Source organism: Corvus cornix, chromosome 3 (assembly GCF_000738735.6).
Source record: "Corvus cornix cornix isolate S_Up_H32 chromosome 3, ASM73873v5, whole genome shotgun sequence".
In the NCBI taxonomy this organism is placed as follows: domain Eukaryota; kingdom Metazoa; phylum Chordata; class Aves; order Passeriformes; family Corvidae; genus Corvus; species Corvus cornix.
Window position 1 is genome coordinate 22,320,540 of NC_047056.1, and position 18,963 is coordinate 22,339,502.

Genomic DNA, 18,963 nt, shown 5'->3' on the forward strand with positions numbered 1-18,963 from the left:
TTATCTCCAAATGAAGAATGCTCTCCCCTGTAGAATTTTCATGACTTGTCTACAGCCTGACTACATCCCTTAGCATCATTCATTCACTGCAGTATTGCTATGAGCACTGCTGTTTCATCACCAAAAAAATTATCCAGAAAAGAAAAAGGCAATTGAGTACTGAAAAATCTTAAGTCTCACTTTAAAACCTGAACAAATCATGAAAAACCTCACACTTCTCTTTAATGTTTTATGATCATTCTAATGAAACAAACTTCATCAAGTCTACACCTTCAACAGTTCACTCTGTGAACAGAATGCCTGTTTCTCAAGTTTCATACCAAACACCTTTCATTTTGTGGCTGGAACAACAACAGTCAACAGTAGGTTTAATATTCAGTAGTTATCTGGTAGAATTGTTTTGTTTCCATAAGCAAAAACTAATTGCTGAAATGAACTGACATGCCTCCACTGTCATCCATACTGCTCACTCTGCCCTGGAAATTCAGGCACCAGAATACTGTATTGTGTTCCCTTTCCCCACCTGACAGTTCTGATCCTATTAGCTGAGCGTAACAACTTCAGGGAGCTTTTGAACAAGCCAGCAATTACTACTCCCTCATGAAGAACGATTCACAGTTTTGAATGTCAATTCTGCAGTTTTAACCATTTTTCTTTTGAATAAAATCCTTGCAAGATGCTTATTTTGCTCAGATAACTACAAAGACATGAATTGTTACACTCTGCAAAATAATGAACATCAGCTGTAAAAACATTTGTAAGTTACATAACATTTCAGCTCAGATCTTCTAATATTCTACAGTGGATTGCATGAGTAAGTATTGTATCATAGCAACAAAGCAGTAACAGTGACATGCTGAGGATAAAATCCAAAAAGCCTAATTTAAGGATCGGACACAGGGAGGGCAGGTTTTTTTGTCACTAGCCCCAAGCTGAGAGCCAGACTAACACAGGAATCGAGCCTACTCTTATTTTCCCTCACTACAAACTCAACTATACTCCAAGTTACAAAGGTCCACAAGTGTGGCACAGCGAATACAATATAGTTAAATGATAAAAAATTACAAAAATTAAGAAAAAAAAATTTTAAATGAAGTATCACTAAGCAAAATTTACCTAGAAGTTTCAAAAACCTGAATACTTCTAACCATGGTTCAAACTGACTTAAGATTAAAAGCCAGTAACTAGAATTCATACAAAATAATTAAATCACTTATTACCTTCCCTAGGATACCAAATAAATTCCTGCATTAACCACTTTTAGTTACACACCAGAGTAACAGGGAATCTCTCCCCTACCATGCATCACCAGTCCACTTCATTAGCAACCTGAGCTCTCTCAATTTGTCACGTTTCCTCAAATGAAAAACCTGCCCATTAATCTGTTTTGTTACTATTAAAACTTTTAAAGTAAAACCAAAGGAAGTACCTTCTTCTAAGCATATGTCCTTTTTTCATACTTACAAGGGGAAACACAGTTATTTTATTAACTTACTACTCTAGTCATCTTCAAGAGATGAAAATTATGTGCAACCATGGCAAAAAATAAGGCAACAAGAAAGCCAGTTCTGTTATACCAGCACAACCTGTGTTCATGTGCTCAATCCCTGCTTGACACATTGCACATTTGCCCCAGGAATGTTATGAAAGGTACCATGGGAACCACCAAGTGATTGAGGAAAATTTGTTTGGCAGACGGGGTCCTTAACTTTTCAAAGCCTTGCCTTTAACTATCCCAACACAGTAAAAGTTAGACAACTTTATACCACAACAAAATAATACCACAATAGTTCATTCTAGTTCTAAGAATAAAATAAAGTGTGCCACCATAACTGCATAAACACTGGAGCTTTTAGCTTTAGTAGTTGAACAACCCATGGCATGATTTTTGAACTAGCTTCAATCTAATATTCTATGAAGATTTACATCGTACATGTGAAGTGCAAGATAATTGTTACTCTTCAAATACCCTAAATACCATAAAGACCATAGAAGATAAATTAGGTTCAAAGTAGACAGTGGGCGCCTCAATGAAATAACCCTGAATCAAGTATGATGATGGGAAATCCTGAAGACAAAAGCTTAACATCCAGCACCAAAAGAATTATTGCAAATTGTGATCCACTTTAATCATGACTTGCCCTCTGGTCATTTCCATGATAGATAGTAGAGATCTTGTACCTGATTAAAATACTTAATTTGATTGTTGCACTTCATAATACTTAAATTCTCCACAGACTACTTCTACTGTTTACAAACCCCCCTCATCACCGACAGTAGCCACAACATTGAAGGACAAAAAGTAGCAAGCAATATGACTTGGAAGTTCTTCCTGAGCAGAAGTTTTAAAACACTGAAACTGTATGATTGTACAGATCTGTCTCTAAATTGAATGCTTTCAGATTTGTAAGGGCATCAGTACAAATCTGATCATAGAATATTGAGTTAAGAGACTAATCTTTCTGGGGAAGGCCCAAGCAAAATATGGAAAGGGAAAGAATTCATAAGAGCTACTTCACTGGTTCATAACTGGAGACACAAACACACTACAACAATGTCTTCCTGCAATATATTTCTCTCTTATGTTTACAGCCTTCCTCCTGGAAGGAAAAGAAAGATAATTCTCCTTTCTCAACACAATTGTTTACTTAAGACCTTCAGTACAAAGCCAGAGAACCTAACATAATCCTTGATTCATCAACAGAAACCAGACTCTAAATCCACAAAAACTCTCTCAAATACACAAATGACAAGTTCAAAATTCATAGTTTCCCTGCCAGCACAAAATAAACCCTCACAAACCTTTGCAAACATTTTCCATTTTTTTTAAGTCTCTCTAATTAAATATTTCTACTTTTTCCTGAAAGAGCTACCCCAGGAAGATGCAGAGGCCAGGGAAACAACCGAGGAGTTTTTGTCTGACAGACACTTAAAGCAGTTCATACACAGCATTTTCAAGCACTTAGAGGACAATGGTATTATGGAATAAAGTACCACACATCTCCTTAGAACCTGGTGACAACCCTACACTTCTACACAATTTCCTGACAAACTGAATACATGAAAAGGATCATGTCATAATTATGCTGCATTCCACAGTGCAAAGTTTAGGATTTAGTCTCTGCTGTCTGGTTATCTTTACCGCACTATATTCAGCTGTACCCAGTGGTGGAGGAATCTGCTCGAGCAGAACAAAGCCTTAACACTGACATGGAGAGAGGATCACGTGGACTATGAGACACCAAAGCTCTGGTTTTGGGGCTTTTAACTTAAAAGACTCAATGTTGTTGTACAGCCCGCTCCTTTCAGAGACACCATTAGTCTGAAAAAGAGGCAGTGTGATAAACTCTGCCCCATTTACATAAACCAAGCACAGGGAGGCCTATTTCACCTAAATTTAATATTTGCGTTTGTTCTGAAGAGCCCACATGTACATGATTGTTGTGATCTCTCCTAGCATGAGTGTCAGTGCTGATGTCACAGGCATGCTAAAGCATTGTTAAGAGACGCAGTTTTGGTGAAGTTGATGTTACAACAGGGCACAGAGTGTTTCCATGTTCTCAGAAGTCTCCATCTGCAAGCCTGACAGGCAGCAAACTCGGTGGCTGACCAAGAGATTGAGGAGAGAGGTCTCCCTCCCTGCTACCCCCTTTCCCATTTACTCCTCCCTTCCCCTTCTCTGTTCCAGTCACATCCATCCATCAGCACCGGCTCTGGAACTTGTCAGGCTCTTCCTAAAACTGCTTTAACTCAATAACACAGTCATATTAGTGAGGTTAAATGGCTTCTGGAGGGGCCTGATGTGCATCAGCTCAGGCACAGGATTAGCGATGGGAGCAGAAGCTCTCTGCAGTGAGCTGCTAAGTTAGTTTACCATCTCCTCTGGAACCGTATCATCCAACTATTGAGGCATGAGATAATGTGCAGGTAAAATTTTTCAGTTAAAGTTAGACACTTTAGAGAATAACACATTTTGGATTTTTTTTGTTTGTTGTGGGGTTTGGTTGTTTTGGGGGGTTTTGTTTTGTTTTAAATCACTTTAAGCTCCTTTTTAAAGAAAAAAATGTATACTGTATACTTGGCTACACTGGTAGTGTACAACATTCCCCAGCAACTCCATATATCCATAAGAGAAGTTCCCAAAATTCCAGCTGTTGGTAGCTCAACAGCCCAGGTGAAACTGATGGGGCTACTCAGATGACCTCTGTGCAGCACCGTAGGCATCCAGGGAAGTCTTCATCAACAGCTTCAGGTTTTCCACATAAAAAAAGCTTTGTCATCCTAAGGAATAAGTACTATTTTTAGTAGACCAGAGTTGTAGGTTTCCCCTCTGCCCCCTCCAATCAGAATCCAAAGAATGTATTTTCAAAGTACCTGTTACCCCAAAATCTACAGCTGTTGCTAGGACTCTGGAAGGGGCTGAGTGAATTTTTCTGCATGTTGTCAGTAAACAGAACTCTGACTTTCCAGGACAGATAAAGGAGTCAGGATAGAATTATGTATCCTAAAAGTTAAGCAGCTCCTTATTCAAAAGTAAGTTTGTTCACTAGAAAAGGAGGTTTGGAAGACAATCAAGAAAAAGGGCATTTTCAACCATTGTTGAAAGGAAATCCATACTACCTATAGGAGATAAACAAAAAACAAAACAAAAAAACCACACAATACAAACAAAAAACGTACTTGCCAAGAATTGCCAAGTTGGTCAATCCTGTCTAGGACCCATGTGCTCATACTAACATTTAACTTCATTTCAGAAATCAGGACTGCAAAGGAACAATCAAGGTAACAAGCTGAGCTTCTACTGTACTTCCATTTTTAAGTAAACTATTCCACAGATGGTCACCAGGCAAGACTTGCACACTGCGGCACCCTCCACATGATAAGTCTCCATTCTCTTTTGAAATAGTTAAAAAATCAGAAATTTTGCTCATTGGAATATTCTGAATTTAAGATTAATTCTGTAATACATGCCAGGGAAGGAAAAAAAGAAGGAAATCACACATTAGAAGTAGATGAGAACAACAATCAACTATTCCTTTTATTCACATACAGCACTGTGGTTTAGAGAGTTAGTTACAAGTCTAGGCTACAGATAATTTTTAAGTCATTTAGTAAAAAGTACTCCTGGAAAGCTGTCTCCCACCCAATAAGACACTGTTTGTTCAGAGAGTCTCATCTGCTGCTCCACGTGGCCAGCAGTTGACCTCAACAAATCAGTCCAGAAAATCTGAAAAGCCCACGCTGATCTAACAACATCTGTCACAATTTCTGTGACATGGCTTCTTGCAATGACAATAAACTGCAAGTGTCTTATCTAGATTGTTTCTACTGTCTTCCAGGCTTTCTTATAACATCATATAGTTAAGCGTCTCTAGCTACTACCATGTTAAATCCCTTGATTTTAATTAAGATTTGAGTCAACCAAGATACTGCAGAGAGTAAGAAAGTATCCCACTGAAATGCTTTCGTATTAGTAGCCCTATTTCCTACTGTTTAATTACAGAAGACAACAAGCAGTTAGATGCAAAAACTAATACGAATTATCCTCTTTGGTCCTTAAAAAGTTAGACTCCAGTAACTTGGCCTGCCACAATTCACCTTACTTCTACCACACTTTCTAAAAAAAGGAGACTTAAACCACCATTGATTCTTCAAATAAAAACTCACCAAGCATACCAATCATTGGAACAGGAACAAAAACCACCTTAAAGTCACCCTTAACAAAATGTACAAGTTTAACAATACAAAGGTTACCTCAAGAGCACGCCAGCAGTTCAGAATCTAGCTGAAATTCAGTTCCATGCAACAACAAGGAAAAGCAGGGGAAAAAATTGTTCAATGGACTGACACAGTTGAATCAATGTTGTTTTTGAAAGTACTGAGAAGCTGAAGAATTTGCACATGGCTAACCATATGAAGTTTTGTTCAGAGTGATAGTGTATTTATTGCAAAAGGCAAAGAAGTTTCACTTCTTACACAGCTGAAGTGCTATATTTTCAAAAAACAATAACCCCCCCACTGATCTTGTACTTGAAACAAGCTTTCTCCCACCCAGAAGTCAACTATTATGCTCTCCAATGTGTTCATTCATGGTTTTGACACACACTGCTACTTGTATTTGCTGTCTTCATTTGAAACCCATAAAGCAGTTTTAGTGACTGATCATATGGCAGAGTTAAGCTTTTTTTGAATACACTCAGAGCCTCTAAAAATTAATTTAAAACACTAATCTGCCTCTTTAAGGAAGATACTTCTAAATTTAAGGGTGATAAATCCTATCGCAGAATTCACATGCACAGTTCAGGTCATTCAATTGGGAAAAGGAGAGAGTAATTAATTACTTGAATGGGAAATTGTTTCTCAAAAGATGAGAATATGGGATAGATAGCACCTTTAACTTAAAATTACAGAAAGTGATTCAACGGCCCAAGAATTAAAACTGCTTTCCCAAACAGAAAAGACAACTCCCAAACAGCTTTTTTGATATTGAAATGCAACGAAGGTTTTTGTTATGGTAAGACAGAGATGCTTTCAAGAAGTCCTCCTAACAAGAGGGCAAATAAAGGTCAAGGTAAAGCCCTGCATATGTAAACGGGTCTTCCCTTTAAAGTCTAAGTCAGGTTACACTGCATGAACCACAAGGTGAAAACACCCAGAGAGGCTGCACACAGCAATTTGTTACTCCAGGTAATTCACTCTTGTGCCAGGAAAATTAACCACCAGCAAAACCCAAGAGACTACAGAAATGGAAGGACACTACAGACCAAGCTTCTGAGAGTGTCAAATCAAAAAGATCAGAAGGGACAATTGGTATGGTGCTCCATGTTCCCAAAACAGGAAATCATTTAGATTTTTCCACAAACGGAAGCACTTGCCCTTAGAGAAATACTGTTTATCAAAGCATAATGGTTCTACAAAATTTTGGATTTTCCCATGTAATTTTGAAGATGCAATAAAGCCCTTGACGGTGTGACAAGGCAGACTCAAGAAAGCATTTCGCTCCTACCCTCCTAAGAATTAAAAGAATAATCTGAGCAGCTCTGCTCCCTATTTTATCCCCCAACAGCTGTAGTGCTGTCCACAAATTTTACCAGGGCCCACAGACAGCTGAAAAGCTGGTGACAAAGTTGTGTGCCACACATGCTCAGTAAAAATTTCAGCTTAATACCCATTATCCAGGACATTTTCAAGTAATAGCAACCTAAACACTTTGCTTGATGTTTGACCAAATCAAATTGATTTGCACCTTGTAAGTCTGGAAGGACAGCAACTGTATTTACAACTTAAGTTCCCTTTAGATTAAGTCAACTGCAAAACTCCTGTCTGACTGACATTAAGGTAGTTTATAATGACTGAGTGGTAATTATGAAGTATGCCATAAGTGGATCTGGTGTGGCATTATTAACAGATTAAATATCTATTAACTTGTATTCTTCCCCATCATTTCCTCACCATATCCAAGTATAAAATTAATTTTGAGTAAAATGATGAAGTTGCTCCAGTTTGACATCACACTAGAACATGCAAGTCAACAAATCACGTTTATTTATTTTCCCAGAAACTGAAGAAACACTCATGTAATTTTCACATGGCAATATTAGTGCTAAGTGAAATATAAAAATACCCTTTATTGAAACCAAGTGTAGCTGTTAAACACTATTTAACAGAAGTACAGAAACTCATTTTGCAGTTAATTTAGCACTTAGCTTTTAAAGGTGAAGGAGATGCATAGAAGAGTCATTTAATAGGAAATGTGTGCCAGAGGAAGCAGTCAATCTAACTTCTCAAAAGACAAGGAAAACCCACCTCTTCCCTTGAATTCCTGTGTAAATCTCTGTGGAAGTTACAAGTACTGGATTAGCTCCTTGGATAAATATGTACTTCACAAATTGGCTCCACCAGTGTTTCTCGCTTTTCCAAGTCTTCTGGGATAAATAATTTAAGGAGATACTTTATAATTGTGTTGCAGTAACAATGTGTGCAATGTTTAAATTAGATGGGGAACAGAGGTGAAAACCTGGTCATGTTGCATTCAGCGACCCAACTCTCACCACCCGAATGAGAACAGCTCATCCTGAGCAGACAAATACCAAACATTGTGGGATTTCTTTGCTTAATTTAACTGAAGTAGACATTTAGCCTCATAAATAAAAGTTTGAGATCATTTTTTTCATCAATTTTAAGCATCCTCTAACAGTTACACACTCTCTACCAAAAACTGTAAACATAAAGTGTTCAGTAATGAGGGATCCTGCACTTTAAGTACTCTCCCATTTGGCAAAATCTCTTGGCTATTTTTAAACTCAACTTACATCACTTTCATGTATTTGGTTTATTTTGATCCTGCTTCCTACTCTTAAGGGAAAATGAAGAAATATGTATTACCAAACCTTGTCCTTCCTGACTTTACTGTGGGACCAAACCCATGTCACTCAAGAGGGTTCTGATAATCACATCTTAATTTTTCTTCTCCAAACAATAACAACTGTTTGCCTAGAGAATCCAACTAGGCTGAAATACATAAGCTTATTTCCCATACATACTTCAACACCTAAGCTCAGTTCTCACCATTTGTTGCTTTTACATACATGTGGAACCAAAATTTTTGCTGCTTAACAAGACTTCAAGCTTACACACGTCATATGTCAAGCACAGAATCTTTAATGGAAAATATGGTACACTTTTCAAAAGTTACACTAAATTAGAACTCTTTTTTTAAAAGCACTTCCCCCCCCATACTCTCCCATATAATTTTACCTGGGATGATATTAATAAAATAAAATCTGTGCTTTTGTATTTTGAAGTACCAAGCATCTACAGAAATAAACCTATTAAATCACTTCTAAAAGCTCACTTGTTTATGCAGTGATGAACTCTGCTAATCCTTTAATACAACTGTAGCAGAAATGAAGCTGTTTCCCCCCTTCATATTTAGACATGTTGCTGTGACTTTTTATTCCTGCTCTTCTTCAGCTCAGCCTTCCTGCCCCATGCTATACTGTCCTTCTCTAAACTTGCTCAACCCACCTCCTCTTTCAGCTCTGAGAAAATCTACTGTGTCGCTTTCATTGTCTCTTACCCACAGCCTGCCAACTCTCCAAGCATGCAATGGTCTCAGATACAAACTTCTAATCAGTAATTTGAAACTTGCATAACATGTGGAAAGCTTTTCTCTTATGGTAGGGAGTAACTTTACCATCTTTTAAATTCTCAAGAGTTTTAAAAAATTATTTACTAGAGATAGGACATCTTCCTTTTGCAGTGTAGTTCTTGAATATACATGCACAAATATAATTTTTGCTGTTACTCTCACCTTGACCTCCCAACTCCAAAGCAAAATTTGTATTTCTCTTCTGAATCCTATCATATCAAGAAAGCTGACAAAACCCATCAATTTCACCAAAGCTTTGCTTGGTAAGGTCAGGAGAAACCTCTCTCAGAAACCTCTCTCTCAGAAACCTTGGTAAGGGCAAAGAAAAGCAACTTAAGATGAGAATGAGACAGAAATCTTTTCCCAACAGTAAAAAGCAATGCAATAGCACAATTTTTATTTTTTTAATCTATAGCCTTTTCTTTTCACCATACCCATTGCAGCAATACATGCTACTATTTTAGCAGGACACAGGTCTGCTGAATTCTGATCAGACGGCTGTTTCTTCCCATAGCCTCCAAACCCTTAAAATACTGAGGCCTAGTATTTTACCCAGAATCCTGCACTTACATCTCACCAGTCTTTCCCAGCTTCACTTCCCACCCCCAAATGTACAGTTATGCTCTCCTCCATTTTAAATTCTCAAGAAAAAAACCTTATATGATGAACTAACTCATCAGCAATCAATTCCTGATGTACAGAACAAAAACCCTAAGCCTGTGAAGTTTCAGGAAGATCATGGGAAGTTCAAAATCCACAACTGCAATGAAAAGTTACAAAGAAATTAGAAGAGAATATGGCAAGAAACATTTCCAGAAAGTTTCACAGCCAACAGGAGTGATGAGACTCCAAACACCAAGCTCCCTGCAGCCACTGGAGAGGACGTGGCTTCTGCCTTCTCTCCCCACTTAAGCTTTTCCATCATCTCACCAGTTCCATACCATCCCTCCACCTGTAATGTACTCCTGGGCTCTTACCTGTAGAAAATAACAGGTTTTCCCTACACTTGTCTTCTGCCCTAGAAGTACCACAGACAAGAAGCCCAAAGAAAGCTACACAGAACACCTCATAGCATGGCAGATGGGAGCAGCACAGCAGATCCTGAAGGATCTGTACGTAACAGCTTAGTAAATACCAACCCATCAGTCTTGCTGCTGAGCTACAACAGCTGCAATGGGACCAAAAAGAATTTGGACCAAATGAGATTCATTTGCATATTTGCATTAAGAACCACGTGCTAAGCTCCAAAGTACTGCAAGCATTAAACCTCAACACAGTTTGTAGGTTTTTTTTAATATTGACACTATACAATTTATTTTTCCTCTAGTCTTCAAAGTAGTCTGAATGGGTTTTGCTGAAACTAAGAAAATCAGCCTGAAGAACAGTTGCAAATAAAATTGTCCATACTTGGCATGGAAAACTTCAGTCCAAACAGTTCAGCAATGTTGTAAGAAGCTGAGAATAAGGTCTTGTGAAGGAAAACTGAAGGCAACCTCAACTATGATGAACTCTGCTTTCAAGTCAGAAATATACTATGAAATAAGTGTCTTGTAGACAACATTAATCACTGGCCACAAACTCAGCAAAACTTGAGAGAAACTAATCCAGTAATTCTATCATAGAATCAATGATTCAGACATTAAAAAGAAGCTGTCACCATCCAGTTTCTAGTAGAGCATTTTGCCAAGAGTCTTCTAAAACAGGTGTTATTTACTACCTATTCATCTAATTGGGCTGCAGCTCCAACCCTCCAAATCCACATGCTGCTAAAAGCCATAATTTTAACCTGCTAGATTAAAACAGGAATCAGGACAACAAGGGTATAGAAGCTAAATTTTATGGCCTTCTCAATGGAAGTGTCTTTTTTTCAATCAGAACACAAAACATACCCCCTTGTGCTTAAAAAGAATATCAATCTGTCCAGAACTGTTGGTATGACACCTTTTCAAAAGCACTGAATGATTTCAGGATAGACAGATGTTAAAAAAACCCAAATCTATAGACTGAAGTAATCATCTTTTGATCAGATAGCTTGCAGCAGTAACTAATTCCATTAGTATTTCCTACAGTAACTAACATTAAATTCAGCACCCGCAAAACTACTATCTGACTAAACCAGAAAGCAATGAATATGGAAAAAGAAATCTGATACTAAGCTGGCACATAGAAGATATGAAAGATTTAAATAGAAAAGTTCATGTGAAGACTGTCAATAGGCTCTATATTTAGGAGTTGCTCTTGATGGAAGTATATTCTAAGACCAAAAATTCAAGTCTACGGATAAAAAAGGTCAATTTGTTAAGAATTAAAGACCAAAACGTTCCACTCCAAAAAACTAGGAACAGTTCCTTAATATAGAAAAAAATTCAAACAGCTCATTTTTCATGCAACTACTACAGCTTTTTCATCTATTATAGGTTATTTATTTCTCAAGGTTGTAACTTCACTAAAAAGGAAGTTTTGACTACTTCACAGTGCACCCTGCTGAGATTATAGTAAGAGTTAAACATAAATTCCTCACAGAACATCCTTATTCTTCATCTGAAGTAAAGATTCTCACTTTTAAGGAAAAACTCATCCAAGATGATCACAAGTTGCAAGGGATGTTGAATACAAAAGGTGGAGGATGGGGGACTACAGAAGAGGAAATAACAATGGATCATGAGGGATATAAAAAAACAAGTGCAAATCTGAGAGAGAAAACTGTCCTTTCACTTACAAATATTTATTAAGGCTGTAGTAAAAGTAAACCATTCTAAAACTCTGAAGCACATTTTCCCTTGGGGAGCAAAGGCAACTTAATATGACAAGAAAATTCCTCTCAGCTGTTTTTTATTCCACTTATTTATGTCACTCTGAAGTACTCACTATGTGACTCAAAGTTTGAGGCTTGAACTGATCCTCAGATTTAGTAACATTAAAATTTTACCTATCCAAGATTACTAGGTCTCCCTGTAACATTGCCACAAAAGCTTAGCTTGAACGCAGCAACTGGTTTTCAGCCAAACCCAAGCTCTCTCTCAAGGGTTTAAGTAAAGAAAAGACCAGACTTAACACCTATTTTACACCGTGTATTTGAATGCTGACACTACACACTGGGAGGTCTTCTTAAAAACGTCTTATTCCAGCACACTCCACCTCTGTAACTCTCAGCCCCACAGAGATCCCTGTAACTATTGCTAGTCCACGGCTAAGAGATTTCTGGACCACTTTCCAGTTCTTCTGCTGTGTGGGTGAGAGGCATCAGGAAATGTTTATTCTTTCCAGCTGCAGCTGACATGTTTGGTACACAGAAAAAAAAAAAAAACTTATTTGCTTTACAACCTGACAGGCCATATTAACTATACCAAATAAAAGCAACAAGTTGTGTTTTCTATTCACCACCTTTCACCTGTATTTCTACATGCTTCTTCAACCAAAAATGACAGAGACAAGCATGCATGCGTCTACTGGAGAGAGTCAGATCAGGTTCCAAGGTCAAGTTGTAGCTCTTTTTCAAAAATGAGGGTAAATGCCATGTTCTATTGCAGTCTCTTAAAACAATTTCCTATTGGGACAAAATCATCACTTATTAAAACAACAAAAATAACATTCCCTTTGCCAGATTTTTTTAAAAGCAACACTCTCAGAATTGTCCATGAAATGACAAAATTCTGCTGTGTTCCAGCACATTACTTTGGCTGAAGATTCTTCAAAAGACTTATATAATGCAAACTTTAGGTAACAAAATAAAAAGAAGATTGGGGGAGATGAAGCTATTTTTTTTTTTCTTTTAAATATAATCATGTCTTCAGTATTCCTTATTCAGTTTTTAAATAATACAGTAAAATGGACACTGTCCTGAATAACAAATGCTTTAAGAAATCTCCTAAATTAACTCAAGAACAAAGTACTAATTTATTTTGAGTATCCTGCCATCAGTCAGGTTTTGCTGAGCTTTCATCTAAACAGGATAGATATCATCACACACAAAAATAAGGTGAATATTAATCACAACACACAATCTTACCATCCCTCCTCTCAATCTCTCTCCCCCAACAACACCTCTGAAGGAAGAGATCCTGTTACTGGGGTACTACTCAGGACTGTTCCCCATTAGTAAGAGATGCGATGTATCACTGCTTGGAGAAGAAAGACACAGCCAAACTACAGAATTTTGGTAATTCAGAGCAGCAGTACAACGAACTGCAGAAATACATACTTTTAAGATTATCTGTCTAGAGGCTTTGAAACAATACAACTCTGAAAGTGTGTCTCACCATCTGAGCTGGCCATCTCAGTGGCAAACAGAACAGCCCCTAGAGAAAAGGAAAAATACCACAAAACCCTCTACCCAAGAAGGTACTTTCTAAAGTGATAGGTAATTTCTGTTTTTCTTCTGGAACATCTCTCCCTCCAGTAAAATAGATGCAAATGTAGGCCAGTCTGACAAACCTATTGGGGAGTTTTAGAATACTGTTTATTTTAGAATATTTTCTCTTAAAAGTGATGAAATGAGACAGTACCTATAAACAAGATGAAATATTTTACAGCAGCATAATACCAAACTGCTTTTTCATCTAACAATATCCGCTTTTCTCCCAATACAGGTTTGAAATACCAGGTTTAACCATTTATTTGAAGAGGTCTGTAAAAGAAAAAAACATATTCTAATTACATAAGTGTATGCTGAGCACCCGTAGGCATCAGTATAATGACTGTACTTTCCTTTTCCAGCCCCTCCCTGGGAATTCTGGCTCATAATTCTGTAGATGATACTACACTGGCAGCATCAAAACTATCACTGAATTCCATATCAACTTTGAAGAATAAAGCAAAGCTTCATCTTCCCAAGACATATGTGATTAGAACAAATAGTTTTATAAAACGATCCATTTATAGAGAGAGCAAACTCTTTCTAGAACCTTTTTTGGTTTCAGGGGCAAGGAAGGTTTAAGAGGAAAAGGGAGAGAGGGAGCATCAACAGATAAAAAGAAACCATCCCATGTTCATGGTTATGTTCAGCACAAATCAAGCATCACAAACCTAAGGGAGAAAAACAAGCAAAGGAGTGCTGCTTGACTTTCTGCAAACTAGCTACTTGGGATACTACAGCTCATGAAAGTGTATTTTGCTCACAATTTCTGTTCTGAAGCAGGTCTCCAAGGCAAGACTTTACATCTGAATCATAAGCATAAAGACTGATGGGACTTTCCTTTTAGAATTTAAGGCAATAAGGCAATCCAAACTACTATAAAACCCTGCATAACTGAAGAAATTCCTCTGCTGGTTTATGGCTTCAAATTTCCAAATATCTGAGCTGCTGATGCCATGCAAAATTTCACTGTGCTGTAAGTAAAAAGCTGTAAAATCACACTCACAAAACAACAAGACTTAATAATGCACAGTTAAAAATTTAATATTAAAGTCCCAGCTCAGCAAAGAATGTAAACTTGGACATTTTGCTGATTTAAGCTGGAATTACTCCCTGCATAACACATGTATGTTTAACTGTTTGCTGGACCAGGACTCAAACTTTCTGAAGTCTGCCACCTATGTGCAATATTTACCAAGGGCCTTTACAAGGTCTCAACTGTGGTTTTCTAAAATTCATCTCTAAGGAAAATGTATTGTCTAAACAGCATGGGAACAGCAGAAACTGGATCTTGATTTCAAGCAAATTATCCAGCTTATAAATCCCTCAAATCAAACTAGCACACCAAGACAGGACACAATTTCAGAGAGAAAGGAAAGCCCAAAACAAGCAGCAAGAACACCCCTGCTGTTGTTAAAACTAACACCCAAAACCACTGCAGCAAACATGCCAAAACCAAACAAACAACCCTCCCCCATGTTGCCCCCCTGCCTAAGCTTATTTCTAGTCAATAACACTTCTGCTAAGAGCCAGATTTATGATTCACTTACATCTGCCACTCAAAGAACAGGAAAAAAGGGATTGTCTTGAAATACTATAGACACAATTGTAAATGCCATAAAAATCAAACTGAAAAAAAATACTTAATATCTAGGAGTACTTTTAAGTTTGCTATATCTCATTCAGATTTTGGATATTTGCTGCAAATCAGATTTTTTTTTCCCCTCATCATATGATGCAGCTTCAAAAGCCTTAAGACTTTAAAGCCAGTGGAAGCAAAATTAACATGCTAGGTCAAGTTAGAGTAATCGCCCTCCCTTATTTTTCAGGTCCCTGACAAATGCTTTAATAACAAGTTTTGTATTCTCTGTCCCACAAGTACTTTTTGTAATTTTTGAAATACACAGAAATTTATTCTGATGTTCAAAGATGCAGAAGGTTGCAATGAACTTCGCTTCATTTTTGTAACCTAATCAACTGAGCCTTCTCAGATTTTAGCTGCAGCACAGTGGATAAAACCTGCACGGTCTATTTTCAGTTGCAGCAATGCCAGCATCCAGAGTTTTCATTCACTTGAGAGTGTTTCCACACAGCACTGTGTAGGAGAAAGCCTCCGAAGCAACTCCTGAAGAGCAGCAAAACGTTGTTCAAACAGTGTCCAAGAGCGGTGCGAAAGCACCGAGCAGCCGAACGCAAACTCTCTCCGGTAACTCAAGATGTTATGCCACGGGCAGAGCTCCTCTTCGCAAAATCCCCCGTGGGAGGAGCCACCGCTCGCTCCCAGGTTTTAGCGCTCAATTCCTTGCTCTCCTGAACACAACTTATCGTCTACATTTTCCTCAATAAGACCTTAAAAAACACGCGAACCAGGCAGAAAAGAGGAGCGGCGAGTTAGTGGGGTCAGCGCCCGGGACAGCGCGGGAGAGCCAACCCGTGCGGCGCTGGTTTGTGTGAGCAGAGGAGGAATTCCTGCCGCGGGGTCCCTACCTGGAAAGCACCGGGGGCAGGGGAGGACACGGCTAAAGGGCAAAGGGTGCGGGGCAGGGGCCAAGCCAGGGCAGGCGGTGTCGGCAGCGGCACCTGCAGCCGGAGGGGAGGGCGGGAGGGCAGGCTCGTACCTTTGAGCTGGGGCAGCGGCGAGAGCTCCACGGGGCTGCCCCTGGCTGCGGAACTGCGAGGAGCCCTGCGAGCGCTTCTGCCTCTGCGCTTTGCGCACCGATTTCCGTGTGAAGCCATCCACCTTCTCCGCGGCAGAGATGGCCGCCGACATGGCTGGGCGGCGGGGCGGCTCTCCACGAGCATATATTGTACCGGAGGGAGAAGCGGGCGGGCAAAAAAGAAAGTGGCTTAAAAAAAAACCAAACCAACAAAAAAACACCACCAAAAACGAAGTCCTGGCTGTTCTCACACACCACACCGACGAGGAGAGGAGTGGAGCGAGCTCTGCCGGGCGCTGGGGAGGCTCCCGGGTCGCTCCTCAGTTCCTGCTTCCCTCGCCGTTTCCTCCCCGCGCGGAGCCGGCGGGGGAGCGGAAGGGGGAGGAGGAGGAGGAAAGGGAAACCAAACAAACAAACCAAAGACAACTTTGCCCGGCGGGGCGGGGGCGGGCGAGCTCCAAACTTTCCCTCCCGGGGTCCCGCTCTCCTCAGGGCAGGCGCGGCGCGACCCGCCGCGGGACGGGCTCGGCGGCGCCGCTAGCCCGCTCCCGCCTCGCTCGCTCCGCGTCCCCTTCAGCCGAGCCCGCTGTCATCGGCCGGACTCGCCCCCGGGCTTCAGCTGCTCGCTTCCACACGCCCCTTCTCCGCCTTCAGCCGCCGCCGGGTGCTCCCCGCGCCTCCGCCGTCATCTCGCCCCGTCACGCTCCGCCGGGGGCCGCCGCGAGTACCACCACCAGAACCCCAGAGCCACCGGGCAGCGGCCGCGCAACTTGGCGGAGCGAGCGGAGTTGAGCGGAGGGTGGGGGGAAGGGGCGGGACGGGGGCGGCAGCAGCGGCCGCGGTTGGCGGTGCCGTGAGATTGACGGCTCAGAGCAGCCAATGGAACGAGAGGACCGCGGAACACCCCCCGCTCGGCCCGCGGCGGCCGGAGAGGGACGCGGGAGTTGGGCCGCGCGCCGGGGACTCGATGATTGACAGCCGGCTCCTCCAACCGAGAGCGGGGAAGGCGGGGTGGGCGGGGTTTCCCGGCGGAGGGAAGGGGAAGCGGCGGGATGGCGGGCGGGGCGCGCGCCGGCCAATCCCGCGGCGGAGAGGGAAGCGGCGCAGCGGGCCCGGCGGGTCCCGCGCCGCGGCGTTCCGCGCCCTGCGGAGCCTGCCCGGGGATGCTTCTCACAGGGACACTGCCAAAACGGTGTTTGACCGGGAGCCGAGCGCGCCGGGAGTCGCGGCAGCGCGCGGATGCGCTCCCAAGCGCATCTCCGTGCCATCTCCCGAGTGCTCCTTTTTTTTTTTGCCCACCCTCCCGACGCCTTAGCACTTTATGTCCTCCCTCCGTCTCCGCGTGGACTCGGGTGTTCGACGATCAGCGCTGCCGCGGTGTTTGCTTTCTCGCAGCGAGCCGCCGGCTGCCGTGTCGCGGGCTGGAGGCAGAGCCTTGCCTGAGCCGAGCACGTGCTGCGCTTCCAAGGATGGGTGTGTAGGGAGAAACCGGTCCTGCTGCTTTGTGCGGGTTCTGCGGGTCGGGCTGAAGCCTGGCCGTGAGAAAGGAGAGCTGGGACTGCCGCAGCACGCAAAAGCCGTGACCGTGCGTGCGCTTCGGGGCTGCATTAAATCTCACTTGGGCTGTCCCGTTTCCATGTACAGTTCTCCCCTCCCCCGTTTTGAGCTGCAGAAACGTGGGATGCCTTACCTTGTAGCCATTCACGTAGAGCTACGTTTTATGCACATCAGCACATTTCTTTTTACTATATAGTTTTAGATACCAATTCAGCAGTAAGTGTAGTATTTCAAGCACACACTCAAGTTTCAGTAGCTGCGGTAGGGCATAAGTACAGTAACATCACTGTAAATGTTTGTAAAATGCCTTCATGAGTTTGACTTTGATCTTTGTGTCTATAAACCATAAATCAAAAGCCAAATGATTATAGCTTTACGTGAACATGAAAGGCTAAGACTGTGGAAGCCTGTTCAGTAGAAACTCTGTTTCCTTCTGTCTCTTTTTTTTCCTTTCCTCTGTCAACACAGTCTCTAACTTGTGCACTTCCCATCCTTTTTGCTTTTGGTGAAATGATCTTTAGTAGAGAGAAGGAGTGTGGGCCATTCACTTAAGAGTGATCCTTGTGGGTCTTTTCCAACTCAGAATATTCTATAACTCCTATCTGCTGAGCTGAGCTCAGAGAATCCTTTTCTGTACACTTTAGATTCAGTTCTGGATACAACATATCTAGAAATTATAGTAATATACTTTTTTCTTTCTTGTAGGTGTGTAGACTTTTTCATTTAATTTTTAAAAAATATATTAGAAAATCCATTTTACAGACAGCATAGCAGTCTTCAGGCACTTGTCCTTTAAACTGCCAGCTCCTGTATTGTTTCTAGTAAAGGAAATCCTTGCATTCCTTACCTGGTTAATTCACATTTCACTTCAAGGCCCACAGCTCCTCCTGAGAGATCACTGGGGCCAAGCCCCTGTATCCTCTGTGTTCCTCTGTTCCTGCCTGCCCCCCAACAGCTGTCATTTTCTTCTGTGGCCATTTTTAGAAACTGACACTGCCCAGCATGTCCTGTGTACTGTTTATTGGCAACTCAAGCCTTGGTGCCAGTTCCCAGTGTAAAAGAGTCTACCTTAGAGCTTCATCAATATTTCAGAGTTTGTTAAGAAAGCCTGCTGCAAATTCTAGGTAATGTAAAAATGTTTTTCTGAGGTTTAAAATATTTTCTCCAAGGTTGCTTAGGCTTAGAAATGCTGTTTGAAACTGTGCTGTAAAAATCTGTTGGCAGTAGAAATCCATGACACAAAG

General features: G+C 41.0%; 1 protein-coding gene across 1 annotated transcript in view; it reads right to left on the reverse strand.

Annotated features, from left to right (window-relative positions):
* The window catches only part of PPP2R5A (protein phosphatase 2 regulatory subunit B'alpha), a 42,796-nt gene extending 25,831 nt beyond the window's left edge, over positions 1-16,965 (reverse strand). The window contains 2 exon segments of the mRNA XM_039567910.1: positions 16,124-16,163; positions 16,165-16,965. Of these exon segments, the coding sequence (XP_039423844.1) occupies positions 16,124-16,163; positions 16,165-16,275 (151 nt within the window). The 5' untranslated portion in view covers positions 16,276-16,965.
* Positions 16,966-18,963: the final 1,998 nt, after the last annotated feature.